At 38.7% G+C, this 27,516-nt stretch overlaps 1 protein-coding gene across 1 annotated transcript in view; it reads right to left on the bottom strand.

Annotated features, from left to right (window-relative positions):
* The window catches only part of NTN4 (netrin 4), a 294,924-nt gene extending 272,810 nt beyond the window's left edge, over window positions 1–22,114 (bottom strand). Inside the window, 1 exon segment of the mRNA XM_053716881.1 lies at window positions 21,569–22,114. Within this exon segment, the coding sequence (XP_053572856.1) occupies window positions 21,569–21,623 (55 nt within the window). The 5' untranslated portion in view covers window positions 21,624–22,114.
* Between the last annotated feature and the right edge of the window lie 5,402 nt (window positions 22,115–27,516).

Below are 27,516 nucleotides of genomic sequence, written 5' to 3'. Positions count from 1 at the left end.
GAACTGCCCATCTAGAGGAAATTACAAAAGAATAAAGTGATGTATTGTTAACAACAGATTAAATAACATTTTAAACGGAATAGTTGCACGTGGTTGTATCAGATGATGGGTTTTTTTCATAGGTGAGATACAGCCCATTTTAAGAATTTATAATATTCTCTAAGACTTAATCCCAAACGTATAATTTAAAACAGTCCACTTTCTATAGCCAATTTAAGGGACTTAAAACTCAAAACTGAATTCCCCCATAAAGGGCTAGATTACAATTTGATCATAAATATATTAGCGCTATTGTGCATTCACATCTCTTGAGAATAATCAATAGCAATTCTATTTTTGCACTTATATTACAAGCCCAAAGTTATTCTTTTATCTCTCAAGTGATAGTCTAGACTGTAGAGCATGCTAACTTCGGCAAGATGAATAGCGCTCTTGTGCAACACCGCCCCTGCCCGCGCACAGCCAATCACATGCGGGTAGGAGCTGTCAATTTCCCCAGTCAGACGAGACTGGGGAGATTGAAATTCGCCACCTCAGAGGTAGCGAAAAGGTTGGGGAAGCAGTGGTCATCATAAATACAGACTGCAGTCGTAGGCAGGCAAAGGCTGCCGAAGGCTTTGATAAATCTACACCTTATTATCTAAAATAGGCAGCCATATTTGTTGCAAACAAAAATACTACACTGTACAATTATATAACTTCATGTCCTAAAATCTGCACAGTCAAACAGCAAACCAAATGCATTTCATTATGTAAAACAACAGCCAATCAGATGTGGTAACTTTACTAATATCATATTTTTAAATGTCATGAAGAGCTGTCAGTGACTTTAGACAAACTTATCCATACATGCAAAGCCCTTGGCCATTAGCACCTTGTTACTTTTATTGTCATAAGAGTTGCTCATAGCCAAGAATTCCCAAAAAAAAGCAACACAAGATTACATGCAATTTTGACCTAAGAAATATTTTTTTACATCTTAGTCCTGGCGTGCCATAGGTATATTACAAAGTAAATCATCTGTAATTTGCAAGCAAATAAAGAATGTGACAGTTATGCTCTAAGGTAGTATCACAATTAACAAGTCTGCTCTTCAAATAAACTTTTTCTTTTTTCAATTCCTAAAATTTTGAGAGTGACATGTATGGTTAAATGAGCTTACAAGAGAATTCTATAAAGTTTATTTGAATGTGAGATACTCACCACAGGGTATGAATGATAAAAAAAACAACCTTACAAGTCAGTTTAGTCATGAAGTATTGTTATCTTTGGGGATTATGGTAGTTATTTACAACTTTTTTTTTCTCCTTTCTTTGTAATTTTAAAATCAACAACTAGGGATGGGCTAATATTTTGGCATTTGTAAAAATAACACACATTTAATTTGTTATAAAAAAAAAATTATGAATACTTGCATAACATTCAAAGTTTGTGTTTAAAAAAAAAAAGTTTATTATTTCCCCCTTTTTAAATAAAACATTCATTTATTTAAAGGGAAAGGACCTTAATTACACCTCCTGCTTACGGAGTGACGGCATTGTTACCTGCCGCGAGGCAGGCGACCAAGGAGGAGATGAAGTCTCAATTTCCATCTAAAGTCCCTGTGGACGATGCTTACCAAGTTCTGACGTCCAGGGCTGGTGAAAGAGCGCAGCACTTCCTAATAGCGCAGTTCAGAGATATCTCAGTTGTACAATCACAGAAGCCGCAATCCAAGACCCAGCATTCCCCAGTAGAATGGGGGAATTTGTCCCTGTTGTTTATGGGGGAATCCTTGCCTCTCCTCATAGTTCTGAACTTGAGAGTTGAAGTAGGCTAGAGTCTGCTATTCTGCTAATCGGCTTCACCGGAATGAGACTCTTAACTGGTATTCACTTGCAACAAGGTCAGCTCCAAGGGGAGGCATCGGGGGGCAATGCCCACCCAAATGGAATGCTGTGCCCCCTCAAAAAATATTGATATGATCATACGCTTTAAAAATAAAAAAGTATTGAATTGTTATGTAATGCTGCATGCTGGGGGCCGAGTTAGCTGCCAAACTGTGAGGTCGCATCACGCATCTGCAATGAGCTCAGTGTCTTAACCTCTTATTTGGAATTGGAAGTTAGAGACTTTTTGGACTTGTCTTAATTGTGTTAATTTTACCTAACTATCGTGAGTTACTCATTTTCTTAAGCAATAGACCATGATAAGAATATGATTGTATCATATATCAACGCCTCAAAAGTGCACTGTGATCTTAGGCTGGGCCTAAGATCACAGTGCACTTTTGAGGCGTTGATAGAAGCTGGTAGCCATTTATAGACTTATATTTATATGATACAATCATATTCTTATAGGTTCACAGTACATAGGTTGTATTAAGTAGCCTGATATTCGTTAGTTATTGCGAAACAGATATAGCTAAATCTAATCTACAAAATTACCAGTACCTGAAAACCTAGTATCCTCAATGCGATTGCAAACAAAGGAGTTATTTGCATTGGGGGTTTTTTGGGTGCATGGCTGTTTAGGGGACCTAATTGAGATTTCAGAATGAGTTTAAGGGTTTTGGATCATGGTGATTAAGGGATGAATTGTTTTTAAGGAGCTATTGCACTGGGGGTCTCAAGTTTAATGGCTCTGTTTTAGTGCACTGCATAGGATTAAGACTTCATTCTTTTACCTAGTGATTCAGCACATATGCTCCAAATGTTAATAGTGGGGGATAAGTCAGCCAGAAGCTACAGATACCTGCAGAATATGTAGGTCTGCTCTTATTTTGACTCTCCTACATGCTTTGTAAATGCGTGCCCCCTTGTGAAAAAAAAAATGCCCCCCCATTTAATTCGTTCTGGAGCCGACCCTGACTTACAACTAGTTTGTAAGCATTATGAGTGACAACATTTTTGATCTCGTTATAGTTGAACTTTTATTGTACTTCTGGTTAAGTAATATAATTTAAGATAGAGTTCCTTATAACTTAACTTGTTTAGAATCACAGTTCAGCCTTTCCTTTTTGATCAATGTTAACTGCAACGCCGACATGTGGGAGGCATATTGATCTCATAGCAGGACTCAAGAGATAGGATATACTTTGACCTGAAATTGGGAGGACTTAGGTTTTATAAATATATCACAGGGTTTTCATGGATATTAGAAAGAGGAATGCAACTAGTATTAAGATTATTTTCATTACGGGTATATTCGGATACCAGGTCAAATTTTTCCAGTTAGAAATAATCCTAGTCTACCTAAATATATATGATTACTACGTTTAATATTTACCACATGGACCTGAACTTAAGTTGCTACAATACTGGGAGTCTTATTTGTTAGTTTAACACTAGATTTTATGCTTTGACAGCCACCCAACCCAAGGTGTATTATTTTCTTAAATATATTGATCAAATTGACTGGGTCTGCACTGTCTGCAGCCGAGACAGTGCAGTCGCTATTTAAGCATATACTGTCTAAGATTTATATAAGGACCCCACACAAATCAGATGCTATAATTTGCAAAATATATGATAATAGTTCAGAGCCCTTATGTAGTTCATGTTAGCCTACCTCTCCTCCCCATAACTCACCAGACTAACCCCAATTTTCTTATTAAATATTTATGGCTGCTATAGATAAGTTTAAGGAATGCATATTTTCAGCAGTCTCTATTCAATAATACCTTATTTAATAATACCTTACTGAAACTTCTGTAAATACTAATTGCAAGGTATGCTCTGCTCTCAATTTATCTCCTTGTATTAGCTTATGAGAAGTGCCTCCACAAACCCATAATCCAATATTAAGATATGTGCATATCTACCACTATGTTTCCCTAGCTTCTCAAATGTATCATGACTCCTAAGCCTATGCCACTGTTGTTCTTCTCGCCCTGCTAGATTATCCCTTACAGAAGGCTAGGGTAGTCACATTTGATGGTCATCTCAACAGATCTATGAGTAATAAGGGATGTTGCTTTCTCTGTTATTTGTTATGGTTTCTTTAGTCGTAGTTGAATCCATTTGTAACACAAATATTTTCCATATTTTAAGTTTATCAGATATTACATCCATCAAATAAAGGGAAAAAAAAAGGTTATCATTTGAGATCCAAAAGTGGTCTCCTCTTACTTGTGAATACCTTCTATAGAGCTGCATTCTTCATCAGGAGGTCTATAAGTGGCCTCATATTTCTTAATTAAGGTATGTAATGTGATAGGCAAAGGAAATGTTTATCAATATTCTTGAAATTTGTTATATGGATTATTCAATGTACATCTTCTGTAGTGAATTGCCTTTGTATTGTGTAATGACATATGTTTGATTGTATGCCTCGCACTGAACCTCAACAAAAAAAATAAAAAATTTTTTTCACTGGCTTCAATATAAGTCTATTGGAATCAATATTTAAAAGTAACATTAACATTTGAATGTTAACATTTAGTCAATAGAATAATTTGAATGGTATATATATATATATATATATATATATATATATATATATATATATATATATATATATATATATATATAATGCCAATCTGTAACATTTGCTCAATAACCAACAATAACCATGTTGCTTTATCCCCTGCAATGGGGTTAAACACACAGTAGAAATACTTCTCGGGACTCACGGTGAACTGCTGGTCCGGAGCAGAAAACGATCAGCAGCGTTACTTGCACATTTGAGTCGTGTGTCTTTGATTGGATTGGATCAGCTGCAAGTTCCACTCAGGACCAGCAGTGCACCACAAGCTCCGATGGGTATTTCTACTTTGTGCTTAACACAATTGCAGGGGTTAAACACACAGTGCTACATGGCTGATAGTCTTAAAATTACATGCTCTAATGGATTCGAATATAATGGCCCTTTAATAGGAGCCTGTAAGAGAAAATAAACGCAGACATAACCTAGACAGATATTTAGAGTAATGTTTTTCAAAGTTTTTTCCCTATGACCTAGTGCAGAAATATCACATTCACTGATGACACTATTCCTGTTAAATTGTCTTACATATAATTCTATTAAATTTATCAACTGTACATCAAAGGCTGAAAATATAAGAATGGACTTCAATAGCTTACCCTCAGCAACATATACATACATACATATACAACCCCAATTCCGAAAAAGTTGGGACAGTATGGAAAATGCAAAAAAATAAACAAAAAGAGTCATTTGAAAATTCAATTCACCTTGCACTTTATTGAAAACACATTATTAACACATTATTTGATGTTTTGTGAATTTAATGTATTTTTGAAAATATACACTGATTTCAAATCTGATGACTGCAACACACTCCAAAAAAGTTGAGACAGTCGACTGTTTACCACTGTGTAACATTACCTTTTTTTTTAATAAGCATTTACGCACTTAAGACACCAGTTGGTTAAAGGGACACTCAATCAAAATTAAACTTTCATGATTCAGATAGAGCATGCCATTTTAAACAACTTTCCAATTTACTTCCATTATCTAAATGGGCAGTCTTTTTATATTTAAACTTTTTGAGTAGCCAGCTCCTACTGAGCATGTGCAAGAATAAGTGTGTATGCATTTGTGAATGGCTGATTTCTGTCACATGGTACGTGCATGCATTTGTGAATGGCTGATCGCTGTCACATGGTACAGGGGGAGTGGAAAAAGACATAACTTTTTAAATTGTCTGAAACAAAATCTACTACTCATTTGAAGTTCAGACTAAGTGCTATTGCATTGTCTTGTTATCATGCATTTGTTGATTATGCAAATCTACTGTGTTGACTGATCCTTTAAGTTTAGCAAGCGGAATTTTCCACATTCATTCATTATGCATGTCTTCAGCTGTGCAACTGTACAGGGCATTTGTTGCCTTATTTTGCACTTCATAATGCGCCACACATTCTCAATCAGAGACATGTCAGGACTGCAGGCAGGTCATGCTAGCACCCGCACTCTATGCTTACGCAACCATGCGCTTGTTATCCAGGCAGAATTTGGTTCAGCATTGCCCTGCTAAAAAATGCAGGGACGTCCCTGGAAAAGACAATGTCTGGATGGCAGCATATGTTGCTCCAAAATGTATACATATTTTTCTGCATTTATGGTGACCTCATAGATGTGCAATTTACCCATGCCATGGCACTGACACACCCGCATAACATGGAAGATGTTGGCTTTTTGACCTGATGCCAATAACAGCTTGGATGGTTATTTTCCTCTTTGGCCCGGAGAACACAATGGCTGTTTTTTCCAAAAACTATTTGAAATGTTGACTTGTAAGACCACAAAACACGATTCCACTGTGCTATTGTCCATCTCAGATGAGATCAAGCCTAGAGAAGTTGGTGCCGCTTCTGGACAGTGTTGATGTATTGCTTCTGCTTTGCATAGTAAAGCCTAAAGCTGTTTCATGGTAATACTATATTAGAGATGATGTTAGTCGTTGTCTTGTGTGCCTATTTATCCTGGATTAATTCTTGTTTTACTCCTTTATGTATGATGTTGGAATACATATATATGACATTTTTATGTTACAATGTGCCCTGTGTGACACAAGACAGTATGACGCTTGTGATGATCTGTTTTTGATTTTCCTTAATAAAAAGAATTAAAAAAAAAAAAAAAAAAAGTAAAGCCTTAACTTACATCTGTGGATGCAGCGGCGAATGGTGTTGACTGACAAAGGTTTATCAAAGTATTCCCGAGCCCATGTCAGGATATCCATTACAGACTCATGACAGCTTTTCAGACAGGGATGTCTGAGTGTTGGGAGAACACACGCATTCAGAAGTGATTTTCGGCCTTGCCCTTTACCTCCCGAGATTTGACCAGATTCCTTTTAATTATATTCTGCACTGTAGAAGGTGAAATGCCCCAAATCCTACCGATTTGTCTCTGGGGAATGTTGTTCTTAAAGTGTTGGATTATTCGCTCATGCATCTATTGGCAAATTAGCGAGCCTCGACCCATCCTTGTTCTTGAAGGACTAGGCCTTTGGAGGCTCCTTATATGCTATGATTACATGATTGTCTCACCTGTTTCACATCACCTTCTTATTTCAACTTGTCACATCATTATTAGTCCTAAACGTGTTGAAGTAATCAGATTTGAAATGAGTGTATATTTAAAAACAACAACATTAAATTCACAAGGTAAAACATCAAATAATAGGTTAATAATGTGTTTTCAATAAAGTACAGGGTAAATTGAATTTTCAAATGATTCTTTTTGTTAGTTTTTTTGCATTTTCCATAGTGTCCCAACTTTTTCGGAATTGGGGTTGTGTGTGTATGTATATATATATTTTTAGACAACTTTTTAATAATTGTTTTAGTGTTATTATGAGTGTCTTTAAATGTATTTTTATGTGTTTTGTGACACTTTTTATTCAAGCATAACAGTTAAACAGAGCTCTGAAGTTGCACTTTTCCGACGCTCATTAAGTTTAATTGCGCTCAAGTAATCACTATTTTTACTTACAACCAGTAATACGCATGCTACTTCTGGCGCTCGCAAACAGCCACAATAAATTCGATATCGCTTGTGCGCAACTGTGAGCACGCCACTCGGAATCTAGCCCTAAGTTGTTTAATTTGGAACCATAAACCTAGGAAATATATAAAAGAGAGATTAAATTACAGTACACTGGCATGAAGCACTTATAGCATTTTGGGATGCCATGAAAGACGAATAAATATGTCACCACCAGTGTTCCCTCTAAGGACAGTTTTGTGTGCAGCCCAGCAGTAAAACAGTTAAAGGGACAGTCAACCATAGAATTGTTATTGTTTTAAAAGATACATAATCCCTTTATTACTCATTCCCCAGTTTTGCAGTGTTATCTATATAGCCACGTGTACTTTCTGTCTCTTTGTGTTGAAAAGAGATTTAAAAAGCATGTTATAAGAGGCAGCCCTCAAAGGCTTAGAAATTAGCATATGAGCCTACCTATGTTTAGTTTAAACTAAGAATACCAAGAGAAAAAAGCAAATTTGATGATAAAAGTAAATTGGAAAGTCAATTAAAATTAAAAGTCCTATCTGAATAATGAAAGTTTAATTTATACTTGAATGTCCCTTTAACAAGAGTTCCATACATTGCCATCAGCATTGTGCAGTGTTTGCTAATTGCAGGGTGTGGTTACCTAATTAACTGTTTCACTGCTGAGCCGCACACAAAATTGGCCTTAGAGGGAACACTGGTCACCACCAATCGTCCCTGAAAGACAGGGCTAATGTATGGAACAAGAAACAAAAAGATACTGATGCTGCAAATCAAAGCTAATCTCCCTCCATCCTTGCTATTGAGGGGCCACTGAATAAAATTATCTGAAGAGAATGCAACATGTTCTTCATTTTACAAGATGATAAAATATAGTTAGCTTGGTCCCCTCAAGAGAGAGGGGAAGCAGAAAAATGAAAGTGGAGAACATAAACACAGCTGGAAAAATGTTTTTGAGAACATACCAAAAGCAGACTCAACATACTCAGATCCACAGCAGAGTTTTGTTAAAGGAATATGAACCCCAAAATGTTTCTTTCATGATTTAGATAGTACATATACAGATATACCTCGCTTTACAGCGCTTCACTAATACAGCGCTCATATGGAGCTGTAATTCAACCTCCAAGGATTTTGGAACAGTACAGTACTCATTGTGCGATTGTGAGAAAGGCGACTGGCACCATTTTGTTATGCGCAGTTCGGTCTGTTTACAGCATTGCAGTGCACATTCCGTGTCTCAGTGTCATAGTCTGGCAAATGTTAATACAGTAATTGTCACTATTTTAAAGGTACTGTACAGTTTTTATTGGATATTAATTGGACACTGTACTGTGCTAGTGTTAAACTAAACTTAGCGCTATTGCACCCCTAATAAATGTCAGTTCAAACATGTTAAGACTTTAAACACCCTGACTTTACAGCCGGGCTTTAAGGGCCTATCTATCAAGCTCCGAATGGAGCTTGATGCCCCGTGTTTCTGGCGAGTCTAGAGCCTAAACAGCAGTTATGAAGCAGCGGTCACAAAGACCGCTGCTCCATAACCGCTGCTCTGAGCAGGCAGACAGACATCGCCGGAATTCAACCCAATCGAGTATGATCGGGTTGATTGACACCCCCCTGCTGGCGGCTGATTGGCCGCGAGTCTGCAGGGGGCGGCGTTGCACCAGCAGCTCTTGTGAGCTGCTGGTGCAATGCTGAATACGGAGAGCGTATTGCTCTCTGTATTTAGCGAGGTCTGGCGGACCTGATCTGCACTGTTGGATCAGGTCTGCCAGACTTTGTCTCTAACCCGCTGTATAAGCAAGGTATACCTGTACTTTTAAACAACTGTCCATTTTACTTCCATTATTAAATTTGCTTCATTCTATCAAATCATTTGATGAAGGAGCAGCAATGCACTACTGGGAGCTAACTGAACACATCTGGTAAACTAATGACAAAAGGCATATATATATATATGTGTGCACCCACCAATTAGCAGCTTACTCCCGGTAGTGCATGGCTGCTCCTGAGTATACCTAGGTAAAAAAAAAAAAAAGATACCAAAAGAATGAAGCAACTTAGATAGCAGAAGTAATTTGGAAAGTGGTTTACAATTGCATGAGTCTATCTGAATCATAAAGTTTTTAATTTTGACTTAAAGGGATAGGAAAGTCAAAATTAAACTTGCATGATTCAGATAGAGCATGTAACTTTGAGACACTTTTAATTTCACTTCTATTTTCAAATGTGCTTTGTTCTCTTGGTATCCCTTATTGAAAAAGAACATATCCTACACTAGTGGGAGGTGATTGGTGCCTGCATACCGTTATCTGTTGTGATTGGTTATTTGGCTGACTAGATGTGTTCAGCTAGCTGCCAGTAGTGAAATGTTATTCCTTCAGCAAAGGATAACAAAATAATGAAGCAAATTTGAGAATAGAAATAAATTGGAAAGCTGTTTAAAATTGAATGTTCTATCAAAATCATAAAAGAACATTTGGAAGTTTCCTGTCCCTTTAAATAAAGTGTAGCAGACGCCACCACAGCTAACAAACAAAATATACTAAGAAAACAACAAAATCTCATATGTAGTATATAGTTTAGAGCAGGGCTCAAAATTTCAAGCTACTAGCCAGCCCAAAATGTTACTCGCCACTTTTGATCCCACCTACTACTCCGGCCACACCACACCCACTAACCCCCCCCCCCCTCTTTCCATATGTTTAGCCAATGTGAAACCCCTTATTGTTCAGTAATTAAATTAAATAAAGCTACATACAGTAATAAATAAACAAAAATAAGTGCATAGTAGTTAGCAACATCACCTAGGGTTCTGGACAGTAAAATGAAGTTGTTGAACTGAGAAAGCAGAGAGTGTTAACGTTACTGTAAGGTCATAGCATACCTGGAAAATGTTTTATATCATCTCTCATCTATCTTTCTCCACTCCCCCCTCTCTTCAATCTCTCTTTTTACCCCCTCCCTTCTCTCTCAGGCCATGGGGTTGATTTAATAAGCAGCGGATGCTGCATTGATACTCCATCGTTTCTGGTCCAACAGAAATGGAAGTTAAGAAGCAGGGTTTTAGGTGGGATTCAATCGGGATGATGACCTGTTAGTGGCCGATTGGCCGCCATTAAGCAGGGGCGGCATTGCACAAGCATTTCACCAGAAATGCTTGTGCAATGTTTTTGCAATGCTTGTGCAATGTTTTTCTACAGCAAATCAAGTCCGTTTGACCATTAATAAATCTACCCCTAGATCTTCTCTTTACACTCTCTCACTTTCACTTTTTTTTCTCCACTCTTTCTTAAGACTATCTTTTTTCTCCACTTTCCTTTTTCCTCTCCAATCTCTCTCTGTCCCCGTTTACCCTCTTAGAAATAACAGTTTAAGCAGTAATGAGGTCCCTATATCCCTAGAGGAATAACATATCCTTGCCCTTACATGGATATATAATATCCCTTTAGATAATATTTGTAGACATTCACTCATGAGCTTTCACTCGCCACTGTTAAAGTGATAGTAAATTCTAGCATTTGTGAAATGCTAGGATTTACCATTGGAACAAATAAAGGGGATTTCAGTCATGAAGTATAAAATACTTCATGCTGAAAGATCCTTTATTTGTTTGTAGTGTTCTCTGTTCTGAGATGCTAAGGCAGCCCACGGCAGAACGCTTTTGGCTTAGAGGTGACGTTTCCACCTCTTAGCCAATAGCCATGCGTGAAATCTGGCGCAACTTGGCGCCAAGCAGGATTTCCAGCACAGCTATTGGCTAAGAGGTGGAAACGTCACCTCTCAGCCAAATAGCGTTCTTCAGTGGGCTGCCTTACCAGCTCCTAGCGGCGAATGCTGCAAACAAATACATTTGTTTCAATGGTAAATCCTAGCATTTCACAAACGCTAGGATTTAACATCACTTCAATGGCTAGTGGAAATTTTGAGCCCTGGTTTAGAGTATAACTAGGTTAAAAACTACTACATATATGTATGTTTTGATGCCTCAGCCATTAGTACCACAATAATTATATTTGAACCTTGAGTCAGATTGCATTTAGCCTTTCTAGACACAGAAGTAACATGCCGATAACCAACTGTGCAACTGTACTGATTTTTATTCTTCAATAAATGCAAATGAGAGCTGAAAAGTGTTTTATATCCGTGCACACATTCTATCTGGCACAACAACACAGTAAGCAATTGCTCTCCATATGCCAGCTTCTACACATGACCTTATGAAGCCAATCTTCATAGGAAACACCTTATGTTCTGATATAAAAAGCAACAACATGCAAGAGACATGTTCAAAGACCACACAAGCCCAACTACTGTGGACCTGATATCACTTAAAATGAATTATACCACAGGATTACACCTAATACCACTCTGGCATCGTGTATCATAAAAAAAAATAGTCTTAAAATGAGAATATGATTATTGGATATAAAGTTGTCAATGAATATAGCACAAAAAATTATAATGTTTCATTATATATAATAAAAAAAATTGCACTATACGTTCATTTTTTATTTTGTCCCCTTTTCCTGCAATTGTGCCTCTTCCCAATTCCTTTTTAAAAATAAAGTGCAGACTCCTGACTAAAAGGGACAGTCTACTCCAGAATATTTATTGTTTAAAAAGGTAGATAATCCCTTTATTACCCTTTTTTAGAGAACAAAGCATATTTGATGAGAAAAGTTCTAAAGTTGTTTAAAATTGCATGCCCTATCTGACTCATGAAAGTTTAATTTTGACTAGACTGTCCCTTTAATACTGCTATATTCCACAGATTTGTTGCTTGGAAACTCTAGTAACTCATTTGTAGCTGACCCTAACTGACCTCAGCAGAGAAGGAAATCTAGGTTACAACATGGCAAAGCCTATTGCATTATGGACACTAAGGTTTTACACTTTTTAAATATTTAAACAACTAATACAAGTTAAAAAAAATTGCATCTGTATATTATTCGCAGGCTAATCTTTGCTTTTAATATAAATTTATGTCTAGAATTTATCTAATTCACAGCTAATTACAGGCAACTTTTGGTAGCTGAGGATCCAATATTACCAAAATATTAACGTTATTTGCCACCTAACAAGTCAGCAGCAGCTTTGCATGTTTTAGAAGGCAGCATCCTCTTCCAGAAATATGCAAACTAAGTCCTGGTAATGGTACATATTTTAGCAAATAATTCTGTTACTGTGTTTGTTATATTTAGTAAGAGTTTTATGCAGCAATGCTTCTCAAGCTGTTAGAGCAATAGTCTCACTTAGAAAGGTAGATAATACCTTAGACGTCCAATCCCAAATGTAACCTACTTTGCAACCTATGCAATGAAGCATGATTAAGGGTAAGTGAGCCCAAACCGCTGCTTGATATGTTTTGTGCTTGTGTATGCTTTAATAAACATTCAAGATTTTTCATTTTTCAAGAAAAGTGATACTGTGGCTTACTTATTGCAACATAATCTCCAAGAGAAGATGCATGTCTCTCTATACATATTTTAAGGCTGTGAAATGTGATGCAGCAAATTATGGGCCAGATTACAAGTGGAGTGCTAAATATTGCTTCCACGCAAGCATTATTAGCGCTCTACTGAGTAATAGCAGCACACACTAATGTGCGCTGGTATTACAAGTTAAGCACTATGCAAAAGCGAGCTTGCGTTCACATTGCATTTCTACTAAGCACTGCGCTCACAAGAGCGCACTTCCATAGGCTCCAATGGAAGCCTCGTTCTGATGCCATCAGAGACGGCATCAGAACCTAAGAAGGGGGTAAGTATCACAGCAATGCCAGCAAATATAAATATATATGTATGTGATTATAAACATATATATTTATATGTTAATGTGTATATATACACACATTAACACATACATATATATGTATTTAAGCATATACATATATATATATATATATATATTTACAAGGAACACACAGTTTCCATAGACTGCAATGTAAAGGCACTTTTCAGTGCCTTTTTATTTCTAACACCCAACTCCCATCAACTTTACCCCCCAAAATAATGCAGTTATTTTATTAAAAAATTTAATATGGTACAATTTTTCTTTTTTAATAAAATACACTACACTGTATTTTGGGGGCATATTTATAAAATTAACCAGAGATCTCTGGTTAATTTTATAAGCGCTAAGTGCTACCACTAGCTCACGGTAGCAATAAACAACTACTTGTTAATGGCTGGTTCTTTATCGTGCGCCCGCAAATGGGCAAATATGCCCATTTGTGGCCGTGCAATATATTAGAACTCCGTTAACTAAGTATAGGTTGCCACCAATAAAAAACATAAAGTACAAATTAAAATAGGCCTTGAAAATCGAGCAAATTGGAACTTGGCTCAGTCCGAGATAAACATCCGAGGTGAAAGTTCCAAAGTTAAATCTAGGTATAGGATTGCAGGCAACCGCAAGCTTACCTCCAGCTTGTGTGTACTTATCTGTCTCTGCAAATGAAATTACCGCCGTAGCGGGATGACGTCACCTTTATGGGCGCTGTCCTGGATCACCTTTATGGGACAGCGCCCATAAAGGTGACGTCATCCTGCTACGGCGGTAATTTCATTTGCAGAGACCGATAAGTACACACAAGCTGGAGGTAAGCTTGCGGTTGCCTGCAATCCTATACCTAGATTTAACTTTGGAACTTTCACCTCGGATGTTTATCTCGGACTGAGCCAAGTTCCAATTTGCTCGATTTTCAAGGCCTATTTTAATTTGTACTTTATGTTTTTTATTGGTGGCAACCTATACTTAGTTAACGGAGACGTCCGTTTTTTACTGTGTCAGTATTTTAATATAATATATATGTTATTAAATTTGGCATAGCCTTATTTATCTATTGTTTACTGGTCATCCTTTAATTCATAAATCATATGCACGTAGTGGTTTAAGATATCTTCACATGTATATGGTTATACACTTGGTATATAGAATTATCTAGTTTTTTAGTTATGTTTAATACCACTGATATCACTTCATATTAGTCATTGTAATATCACTTATAATTTGATTCACCTTTAGCTATAGCGCTCCTGCTTTCATTTATTTGTACTATTGTTTTTAACCTATTAGGGACTCTTAGGTTATATCAGGAGCTTGGTGAATTCACTCTGCGCTCATATCTAACTTGTTTGTACTCATATATTAGAACTCCACTTGTAATCTAGCCCTATATGTTCTTAAAACAATAAACTATTTTATCAGCAAGCATGATTGTTTTTTCACTCGCTTTTTGGTGCTCCTACTGTTTTCGTTTGAGAGATTTTGTGGCCATTGTGAGCACACACAGCGAGTTGAAAACACTTTTTAAATCCCCTATTGCGGAGGCTTGGCAATTCCCAGCTTGGACACTCACCAGTAGCAAAGAGGAGTATCACAACATTATCAACAGCACCGCAAAGACACATGGGACAGATCAACCTGAAACAGGACTGTGGTGAGTCTGTTTATGATACATATATATGTGATACCATTTGAACAGCATTGGAGAGTTCTATACATATATTGAAGACATCTTTATTCCTATCTTGCTATTGTCAGGGGACATTGGGGTGGACCCATGGACATAGCAAGACCATGAACTTTTGTCTGTATAACCAGGCTGGTTATGTAATGTGATTCATTATTAAATCCACATATGATATTTTACACCACGTACACACCCAACCACAGCACCCCTTCTTTTCTCTGACTATATGGTTATACACTTGGTATATAGAATTATCTAGTTTTTTAGTTATGTTTAATACCACTGATATCACTTCATATTAGTCATTGTAATATCACTTATAATTTGATTCACCTTTAGCTATAGCGCTCCTGCTTTCATTTATTTGTACTATTGTTTGTAACCTATTAGGGACTCTTAGGTTATATCAGGAGCTTGGTGAATTCACTCTGCGCTCATATCTAACTTGTTTGTACTCATATATTAGAACTCCACTTGTAATCTAGCCCTATATGTTCTTAAAACAATAAACTATTTTATCAGCAAGCATGATTAAGCACTTCCGATATCAGTGGCAACCTATACATGAATCGTTTACTATCTTCTTTTTATAAACAAATGTCAAGCATAATACACCATTCTGGTGCCCACTGTTTTTTTCCTTATGTAATTGACCTGTCTAGACAGGAAGGGAGAGATTAAGATCCTCACATTTGTGGGTATTATTTTTTATCCTAATAGCACAGAGAATTGTGAAAGTAGATTGTATAATTTTAGTAGGGATTATAGTTTTGGTAACAGAAAGAAGGATGTAATTTGCAACAAAAAAAGGCAACCTTGTATTCTCTGTTTCGGTTAGCCCTGAAATATCATAGTGAGATCTAATCTGAGCTGCTAATGAATCACTATAATGCAAATAAGAACAGGGAGAAAGGGTATCTCTGGTATAATTTTAATATTGAATGCCTGAATTATAACCTGCTATGAGATTTTATGCTGCATGCTGGTTGGACACATTATGGAAAGCTCTCAAGAATGTTCAAGTTATGTCAAACAACTGAAAAACTATCTCCAGGATGACCATGTCTACTTTTTTCTGCATTCAAAAATAAAAGCAGGAATCTTGCAATGTTGAACCAACCTTTGTTAGATCAGCAATGTTTTGTAAATTACATGATCCTGTGCTGTATAAACCCCACCTGATCAGAGGAGATCAACTTGGGGAGATCAAAATTAAGTCTTACAGCTAGAATCTTCATAAATTATACAAACAGCTCTGTAATTCAAGCAATTCAGTTTATTTTTTACATTGGTTAAGAATAACACATACTCAATATAACCATACAAATTGGTTATCTTTGTATAACACATTTACTAACTGCAGACCACCCAACTGTCCTTATTTGTGAGGGATAGTCAGTCCCCGATTCTGGGCTCTGTCCCACTGTCTCTTTGAGACAGTCATTTGTCATTATTTGCAGAATTTCCCTTAGCTCAAAACATGGAGCACCAAGACACACTCACAAGCTGCACAGACACACCCACTAACCAACCAGACACACTCACAAGCTGCACAGACACACCCACTAACCAACCAGACACACTCACAAGCTGCACAGACACACCCACTAACCAACCAGACACACCCACAAACTGCACAGACACACCCACTGACCAACCAGGCACACCCACAAACTGCACAGACACACCCACTAACCAACCAGGCACACCCACAAACTGCACAGACACACCCACTGACCAACCAGGCACACCCACAAACTGCACAGACACACCCACTCACCAACCAGACACACCCACAAACTGCACAGACACACCCACTCACCAACCAGACACACCCACAAACTGCACAGACACACCCACTAACCAACCAGGCACACCCACAAACTGCACAGACACACCCACTAACCAACCAGACACACCCACTAACTGCACAGACACACCCACAAACTACAGACACGCCCACTAACAAACCAGGCACACCCACAAACTACAGACACACCACTAACCAACCAGGCACACCCACAAACTGCACAGACACACCCACTAACCAACCAGGCACACCCACAAACTGCACAGACACACCCACAAACTACAGACACGCCCACTAACCAACCAGGCACACCCACAAACTACAGACACACCACTAACCAACCAGGCACACCCACAAACTGCACAGACACACCCACTAACCAACCAGGCACACCCACAAACTGCAGACACACCCACAAACTACAGACATGCCCACTAACCAACCAGGCACACCCACAAACTACAAACATACCACTAACCAACCAGGCACACCCACAAACTGCACAGACACACCCACTAACCAACCAGTCACACCCACAAACTACAGACACACCCACTAACCAACCAGACACACCCACAAACTGCACAGACACACCCACTAACCAATCAGGCACACCCACAAACTGCACAGACACATCCACTGAGCAACCAAGCACACCCAAAATGCACCCACTAACCACCCATGATCCCACCCCTCCCAACACCGCCCCACCCACAAAATGGTGACGTTCCCCATCAACCTCCTGAGTTGCTAATAACCAGCAACAAATGTTAGGAGGTATGTAACTGAGTGATCCAAACCTATTTTTCAGCTTTAAGTCTATTAACAATATTTGATAACTTCTGATTAAAAGGGATATGAAACCCCAAAATGTACTTTTGTGATTTAGACAGAGCATATAATTTTAAAAAAAGTTCCAAATTTAGTTCTAATATCATCTTTGCTGTGTTCCAATGATATTCTGTGCTGAAAAGATACCTATGTAGGCATCTGGAGCACTACATGGCAGGAAATAAAGCCATCTAGTGCTCTTGCAAATAGATAACATTCTTTCAAAACTGGTGCCATATAGTGCTCCCGAAATGGGACAGCTTCTAAGCTTATGTCCCTGCTTTTCATTAAAAGATACCAAGAGAACGAAGAAAAATTGATAATAGAAGTAAATTAGAAAGTTGTTTAAAATTTTATGATCTATCTGAATCATGAAATAAAAATGTTGGGTTTCATATTCCTTTATGGGTCTGATTCTCTAAAGCTCTCTAGTCTGGAGAGATTCTATAAGAAGCCTTGTCACTACTATGAGTTCCTTCAGGGAATGCTCTTATGCAATGGGTTTCACACCTGTCCTCAGGCCAGATCTTGAGGATATCTGAACTAGAGCACAGTGAAATAATCAGTTGATTAGTAAACCTTGTTATTTTACCTGCTCTCACCCGAGGTAATCCTGAAAATGTGGCCTGTTGCCGAACCCTGAGGACAGGTTTGAAAACAAGTGCTCTAATGGCAAAACTTGTATTGCTTTTGGCAGCATACGCACATATGCTGTAAGTGTCCCTTGCACTCCCATTCAAAAACAATGCCAGCTCAGAGATCAAGTAGGTGTGTGTCATGTCAATAATGAATTAATTTGCATCATTCAAGCCACCTCTGACTCTCTAAGAATCTTTGAATATTGGTGCACTGTAGCATATTTACGTATACCAGTGGAACACAGTAATAGCTTTTACCAGAAGCATTTGTGCTAAGAGAAATATATTGCAAAAATGTATCTACGGATATGAACTCAGGGCACATATCAATTTTTACCAGTTAAAACACACTAGGGTTGTCCATTTAAAAGAGACACTGAAGTCTCCATAGTAGCTAGTTGACTTTTTTAAAAATTCGTTTTTTAAAGTATTTTGTAAAATTGCCTACAGCATTACACAGAAGTATGTATTTCAAAGCATGCATTCTGAAGGCAATATTTCCTTCAGAGCTTTCAAAAGAAGCAGAAAGGGTTTTCCTAGAGGTAAGAATTTTTAAAAACTCTAAAATATAATATGCTACAATAGAATGCGTGCTATATGCATACAGCTGTAATCCTATAGTGCTTTATCTCTACTCTTTTGTAACACACAGAGCTATGTTCCACAAAACATACAGTATAAGTGCAGCTCAAAACCTGCACCTCATCTCTGCAGCTGGTTCATTCCTGTCTACTCAGGTAGGATCCAATGTATATGTGTTTCCTATTCAATGTACACCTGTGCACGAGCAACTGCAAGTTCAAAAGCAGAACCAATTCAGCACATTTAACATAATTGGTTAAAGGGACATGAAGCCCATTTTTTTTCTTTCATGATTCAGATAGAGCATACAATTTTACTGTCCAATTTACTTCCTTCCCTTAGTAACCTTTGTTGAAAAGCATACCTAGATAGGCTCAGAATCCACAATTCACTACTGTGATCTAGCTGCTGATTGGTGGCTGCACACACATATGTCTCTTAGAATTGGCTCACCCAATGTGCTCAGCTAAATCCCAGTACTGTATTGCTGATCCTTCAAAAAAGGATACCAAAGGAATGAAGTGGATTTGATAAAGCATGTGCAAAGTGCCCGGTATTATGCCTTTTGTGATTGGCTGATGGCTGTCACATGATACAGGGGGAGGGAAAATTGGATTAACTTAAAAAATTGCCAGAAAATATTCTACTGCTCATTTCATATTTAAAGTAAGTGCTGTTGCATTGTTTTTGTGATGTATTTGTCATTTATTAAATTATACTGTATTTAGTGGTCCTTCTCTGCTTGATCAGTACAGGAGCTCATTTATATCTATCCATAGTTAACCAAAACAAAGGAGATGAGATAAATATAATCACAAGGCTTTTCAAAAGGTATACAATTGGACTGCTAAATAAGTCAACTTTTTCAAGCAAAGTAACATTTTAAAGTTTTAAAAATATATAGTTTAGATTGTAGGTAGAACTTTTGAAATGTAGTGCATATTACATTACAGGGAAAACTGACATTTAATAGAATATAACATTTTTGAGTTTTAAAAGACATTTAACTCAATGTTTTGTTTATGAATTATAAATTACTCACTGCATTGGAACAAAACTGCATACAAAATGTTTGAAATCATTTTGTTGAAAAAAAAATATGTATAGTTTTGCACACTCTTTGAATGTAGTTTACCATACTTCCTTTATTATTGTCAGTTGGGAACAAATATAAATGAGTTCCTATGCATGTCAACCAATCACTGTGTAGCATGCTCTCTAGTCTCCCAGGGGGAGGGGGGACACTACAATTTTCAAAATACAGGAAAAGCAGGTAACAAATAGCAAAAGTGCATTGAAAACTTATGCATACGTATGTATTAAACATTTTATAGGAAATTAACTCTTTACTTAAAGGGACATGCCGGTCATGTGAAGCATAGCTAGATATTCTCAGTGCACCAGCATTTAAAATACTGTAGCTGCTCAGAGTGCCATTGTGCTTGTATCATTTTAGCAATTAACAAATTGAGTCATTATCAGATGGTACAAGCACCTTAGGCTCTCTGAGCAAGTACTGTGTTTAAAATGCTGGTGCATGGTGCATACTTAAATACACATTTGAAACAGCTATAGATTTTACTAGAAGCATTTTTGCTAATACATGTATATTACAAAAATGCTTCTATCCAAAACTGAAATGCATCCATGTGGATTCCAATTTTGGCTGGAATGTCCCTTAAAATGTTTATTGAATATTTTAATAGCTGATATATAATATGCATATATAAAAGAATAAAAAAATAATTTCACTAGACAGCAAACCCTTCTCATATTAAAGGGACATGATTTACAAAGAGCATGCCATTTTAACTAGCTTTCCAATTTACTCCTATTATTTAATTTGCTTCCTTCTCTTGAAATCCTTTGTTGAAAGGCATAGCTAAATAGGCTCAGTAACTGCTGATTGGTGGCTGCACATAGATGTCTCGTGTGGTTTGCTCACCCATGTGCGTTGCTATTTATTCAACAAAGGATACCTAAAGAATGAAGCAAACTTGATAATAGAAGTAAATTGGAATGTTGTTTCAAACTGTATTCTTTAGCTGAATCATGAAAGAAACAGTTTGGGTTTAGTGTCCCTATAAATAAAACCCTAGCTACCATATTTAAATCATTATCATGCTTCAAAAAGTCATCACTAGTAAACATGAATATATTTTACCTGCATATAAAAGCTCCTGAAATGAACTGACCTTTCAAACACGTATGTACTGTTAACTAAATTGACATTCTAATTTATCCAATTTGATCAAAACTCCTGTAACGCTTTGCAATATATTTTTTCATAATACAGTCTGATGGACAATGATGTCAGGATCATTAACATTGAGCTGTCAGCACAGCATGTGGCAGAGTTTACATTGTGTTGGGGCAACAATACAAATGATCGTCTCTTCTTGCATTGCAGACGCTATGTGTGAAAGCACCCAGACATGTTACAATGATATGAACTTAAATGTACACAGACATATGTGCAGTTGGCTCTGTAACCATTTCAAGAGCACACAACAAAAGCATCACGTGCTGATCCTGAAATAACAGACTTGCTTTACTCGCACCTGCTATAAAAAATAATACTTAACGTGTATATAGCAATCAACAGTACAATAAACTCTGCCCCTGAAATTCTAATCACCATTTTGAAGCAAAACAAATAAATAAGAGTTATTGTATTTTACAACAGCTATTTAATGCATAGCAGAATACAACGTTGTAATAAAAATACTTAAAACTGGCAAAAGTAAATGAATTTAAACAAACCTGTGGCTATAATAGAAGACAATACACACATCACCAGCCAGCCCAAAACATCCATGGCAAAAGATGGACCAAGAAGTGCATAAACCTTGTCCCTAGAGCTGTGGTGCTCCTCGCAGCCTGAACAATGACAGATTGTTTCCACGGGTGACTTGTTAGCAACAACTTGACAAAGATCCCATCAGGGGAGAACACCTCTCGTATGGACAGACGGCCCCTGTCCCAAAAGGTAGGGACACATGAACAGAGAACAAGTGTCTGTGTCTTCTAGTGCTCATCTCACCTCCCCAAATACTCTGAGATCTTCTGATAGACCATGCTCACGTTTTGTCCTTTTTATAGCAACTGATATGAAGCTTTCTGCTGGGGATAAACAGATTGTAATGACAGACAGCAGCCAAAATGGACTTCAGATGCGTCAGGCACTTTCTGCCCTGCTCTGTGTAACAAGTAGCAGTTTGTTGCAGGGATATCACTGTGTCTTTCCTCTCTGGTTGCACTGTGGGATCTTGGAGCTGTTGCAAATCAGTAGAATTATGTTAAAACAGGCAGCAGGGCAGTAAGATCATGTAGCTTTGAGCCCCGCCCCCAGCCTGCCCCTCGGACCTCCTCCTTCCTGCATTAATATTGCTAAAAGCTGCCTTAGTCATATACACACAGGCTGCTTCACACAGCTTGAGCAACAGACATTCCACTACTGCCTGTCGGATCAAGACATGCAAAGCTAAAACCAAGGAACAAAACATCTATCGCAGTCTTGACAGCAAACAACATTCCCCTCAACCTACAGATCCTCATAGCTCAATAACTTTCTTCTGATTTCACTGGCAATCTACATAGTGACTCAGTTGCAGTATGAGCATTAGTCAGACATCCATATATAATTAGATGGAATTATAACGCCTAGGGTAACAATACATTTGCATTACAAATAACTATACTGTTTCAGGTTATTTGCAATAACAAGACCGTCTATTGTGCTACATTTGAGGTGTATTAAACCATAATGTCCCATAAACATGATTAAGAGCTTATCTTGAGCTACTGAGAGATTATTTTGAGGTGAAAATCCATTCAGCATTATAATACTTTGAATTTCCCACACCTTGCAGAGACTATAAAAAACAGAACAAATGATTCTGAGAGTCTGCCAAGTAGATTCCTACACATAATAATGTACCACTGGAGACAAGTACTGTAATAAGCTCAGTTGTGGCTGTCATATAAAAAGATTGGATTAAATATGTTTTATGCTAAGTGAAAAGGACATGAAATGCAAAGAATCTGTCATGCATATGGAAGAGCAGAGATTTAAATTATAAAAAATATATTTACATATAAAATGGCTAAGTAAAACCCCATTGTTAAAGGGACAGTAAAGTCAAAATTAGATATTCACAATTCAGAAAGAGGATGCAATTTTAAATAACTGTCCAGGTGAATTCTTATCAATGCTGCTTAGTTATCGTGGTATCCTTTTTTTTTTAAAGAGTAATCCTAGGAGGGTGCATGATCCCTTAGCCATCTAGCAGCAACATTGTTTATAACAATGTTATACATAGTTGCAAACTCTGCTGCAATATAGTGTCTAACATTATATGGCAACAATGTATAACAGTTCTATAAACATTGTTGCAAACACTGTAGCCAGATGGCTAAGGACACGTGCATGCTCCAGAGATCACCTAGGATTAATCTTTAACAAAGGATACCAAGAGAACAAAGCAGAATTGATGATATCATTAATTAGAAAGCTGAAATGTTATGCTATATCCAATCCCTTTAAAAGCTGCTGTATACTAAAGATAGCAGGACATTAATGTATGTGTGTCACTGGTATCACAATATACCAAACATTCTAGTGAGTAACCCATCAGGTGTCAGGGTTGGATACAATGAGGGGTTAATGATACATCTACGCAGCTTTGTCTGAATGATAAACTAACCTGCATATGCTATCTGTCATGGAAACAAAATACTTAGCTTTTTAATCACTTTGCTCATATACAAATATTTGGTGTGGTCAGTGTAAAAATGGCAAATATGTAACTATTGTGGTTTTAAATTTGCTCACTGTATGAAACATGGGGGGGGGGGGGGGGGGGCAATGGTTCTGTGAACAGCAGCAGGTGCACTCTATGTTTAAAGGGACAGTGTACACTAATTTTTTCTCCCCTTTCATGTGTCCCCATTTATCCATTTACAGTGTGTTTACAAATAACTCCTTCACCTTTATTTTCATTTTTGAAAAAGCTGATTTTGCCCTTTTTATCCCCGCCTATACTGAACATTCCTGATCTTTAGTTCTGGTAAAAGAAAAAAAAACAACAACATGCAAACAAGCAGGTTCCCAGTGGGGGGCTGTGACAGAGGTACTGAAATGTTCATATTCCTTTACTTTCTATTGGCTTTGTGTAAACAATTAGACAGATAAGATAATGATATATTCTCTACCTACAAGATCAGCCCACTGTATTGGGTTGTGGTTTCACTTAGCAGAAACAGCTATTTCATATATACAAATATATTAAAAGGAACAATTTCCCATACATTTCCAACACTGCAGCAATTGGAAACACATTAAGAAACCAAATTTACAATACACTGTCCCTTTAGCCTGTGGACAGTCAGTATGGCATCTGATTGGAAAAATAAATAATGAAAGTACATTATAAAGTATTCTAACAACTCTTGGTTAGATCAGAGCAGAAGTTAATTTCTTGGTTGTGGCACTAATTGGCCACAGCCAAGAAGACCAGGGATATGGTTTCTTTGGTACTCTTCATGAGGTGTATCCATGAACTACTGATTTGCCAAACCATTTAAATCGTACTGACAACCATGTTCTATTATTTTAAATCATTTTCTTTTCAATCTATTGCTGTTATCAAATATTCACTAACTATCCTATGCAAAATCTTGAAAATCTTACTAACAAAACCATGTTCAATTATTCTAAAATATTTTCTTTTCAATATATATATTCACTAGGTATCCTTTGAAGAGTCACTCCTGCGCCTACGCACACAGACATGCAGGCATACACACACTCACGCACCTACGCACACAGACATGCAGGCACACACACACTCACGCACCTACGCACACAGACATGCAGGCACACACATACTCACGCACCTACGCACACAGACATGCAGGCATACACACACTCACACACCTACGCACACAGACATGCAGGCATACACACACTCACGCACCTACGCACACAGACATGCAGGCATACACACACTCACGCACCTACGCACACAGACATGCAGGCATACATACACTCACGCACCTACACACACAGACATGCAGACATACACACACTCACGCACCTACACACACAGACATGCAGGCATACACACACTCACGCACCTACGCACACAGACATGCAGGCACACACACACTCACGCACCTACGCACACAGACATGCAGGCACACACACACTCACGCACCTACACACACAGACATGCAGGCATACACACACTCACGCACCTACGCACACAGACATGCAGGCATACACACACTCACGCACCTACGCACACAGACATGCAGGCATACACACACTCACGCACCTACGCACACAGACATGCAGGCATACACACACTCACGCACCTACGCACACAGACATGCAGGCATACACACACTCACGCACCTACGCACACAGACATGCAGGCACACACACACTCACGCACCTACGCACACAGACATGCAGGCACACACACACTCACGCACCTACGCACACAGACATGCAGGCACACACACTCACGCACCTACGCACACAGACATGCAGGCACACACACACTCACGCACCTATGCACACAGACATGCAGGCATACACACACTCACGCACCTACGCACACAGACATGCATGCACACATACACTCACGCACCTAAGCATGCAGATATGCAGGCACACACACTTATGCAGTCAGATATGCAGGCACACACTCACACACCTACGCACACAGACATGCACACTCACGCACCTACACATGCAGATATACAGGCACACACTCATGCACCTACGCATGCAGACATGCCGACACAAACACACTCACGCACCTACGCATGCAGACATGTAGCCACAAACACACACACCTACGCATGCAGACATGCACACTCACATACCTATGCAGTCAGACATGCAGACACACACACATGCACCTACGCACCCAGACATGCAGGCATACACATACTCATGCACGCAGACATGCAGGCACATACACACACTCATGCACCTATGCACGCAGACATGCAGGCACATACACACACTCATGCACCTACGCACACAGACATGCAGGCACACACACACTCATGCACCTATGCACGCAGACATGCAGGCACATACACACACTAACCCACCTATATACGCAGACATGTAGTTACATACACACTCATGCACCTATGCACCCAGACAGGCAGGCACACATACACACAATAATGTACCTATGCATGCAGACATGCAGTTACATACACACTCACATACCTACGAATGCAGACATGCCGGCACATACACACTCATGCACCTACACATGCAGACATGCAGTCACATACACACACTCATGCACCTACGCACGCAGACATGCAGGCACATACACACACTCATGCACTTACACACAGATATGCAGGCACATACACACACTCATGCACCTACACACACAGATATGCAGGCACATACACACACTCATGCACCTACGCACGCAGACATGCAGACATACACACACTCACGCACCTACGCACACAGACATGCAGGCACACACACACTCACGCACCTAAGCATGCAGATATGCAGGCACACACACTTATGCAGTCAGATATGCAGGCACACACTCACACACCTACGCACACAGACATGCACACTCACGCACCTACACATGCAGATATACAGGCACACACTCATGCACCTACGCATGCAGACATGCCGACACAAACACACTCACGCACCTACGCATGCAGACATGTAGCCACAAACACACACACCTACGCATGCAGACATGCACACTCACATACCTATGCAGTCAGACATGCAGACACACACACATGCACCTACGCACCCAGACATGCAGGCACACACATACTCATGCACGCAGACATGCAGGCACATACACACACTCATGCACCTATTCACGCAGACATGCAAGCACATACACACACTCATGCACCTACGCACACAGACATGCAGGCACACACACACTCATGCACCTATGCACGCAGACATGCAGGCACATACACACACTAACCCACCTATATACGCAGACATGTAGTTACATACACACTCATGCACCTATGCACCCAAACAGGCAGGCACACATACACACAATAATGTACCTATGCATGCAGACATGCAGTTACATACACACTCACATACCTACGAATGCAGACATGCCGGCACATACACACTCATGCACCTACACATGCAGACATGCAGTCACATACACACACTCATGCACCTACGCACGCAGACATGCAGGCACATACACACACTCATGCACTTACACACACAGATATGCAGGCACATACACACACTCATGCACCTACACAAACAGATATGCAGGCACATACACACACTCATGCACATACGCACGCAGACATTCAGGCACATACATACACTCATGCAATTACGCACACAGACATGCAGGCACATATAGACACTCATGCATCTACACACACACATATGCAGGCACATACACACACTCATGCACCTACACACACAGATATGCAGGCACATACACACACTCATGCACCTACGCAGGTAGAAATGCAGGCACATACACACACTCATCCACCTACGAATACAGACATGCTGGCACATACACACACTCATGCACCTACACACACAGATATGCAGGCACATACCCACACACATGTGCACCTACGCACACAGACATGCAGGCACATATAAACACTCATGCACCTACACACACACATATGCAGGCACATACACA

This window comes from Bombina bombina, chromosome 6, assembly GCF_027579735.1.
Source record: "Bombina bombina isolate aBomBom1 chromosome 6, aBomBom1.pri, whole genome shotgun sequence".
In the NCBI taxonomy this organism is placed as follows: domain Eukaryota; kingdom Metazoa; phylum Chordata; class Amphibia; order Anura; family Bombinatoridae; genus Bombina; species Bombina bombina.
The sequence above is the reverse complement of the archived record's forward strand: the minus strand, read 5'-3'. Positions and strand labels throughout refer to the sequence as shown.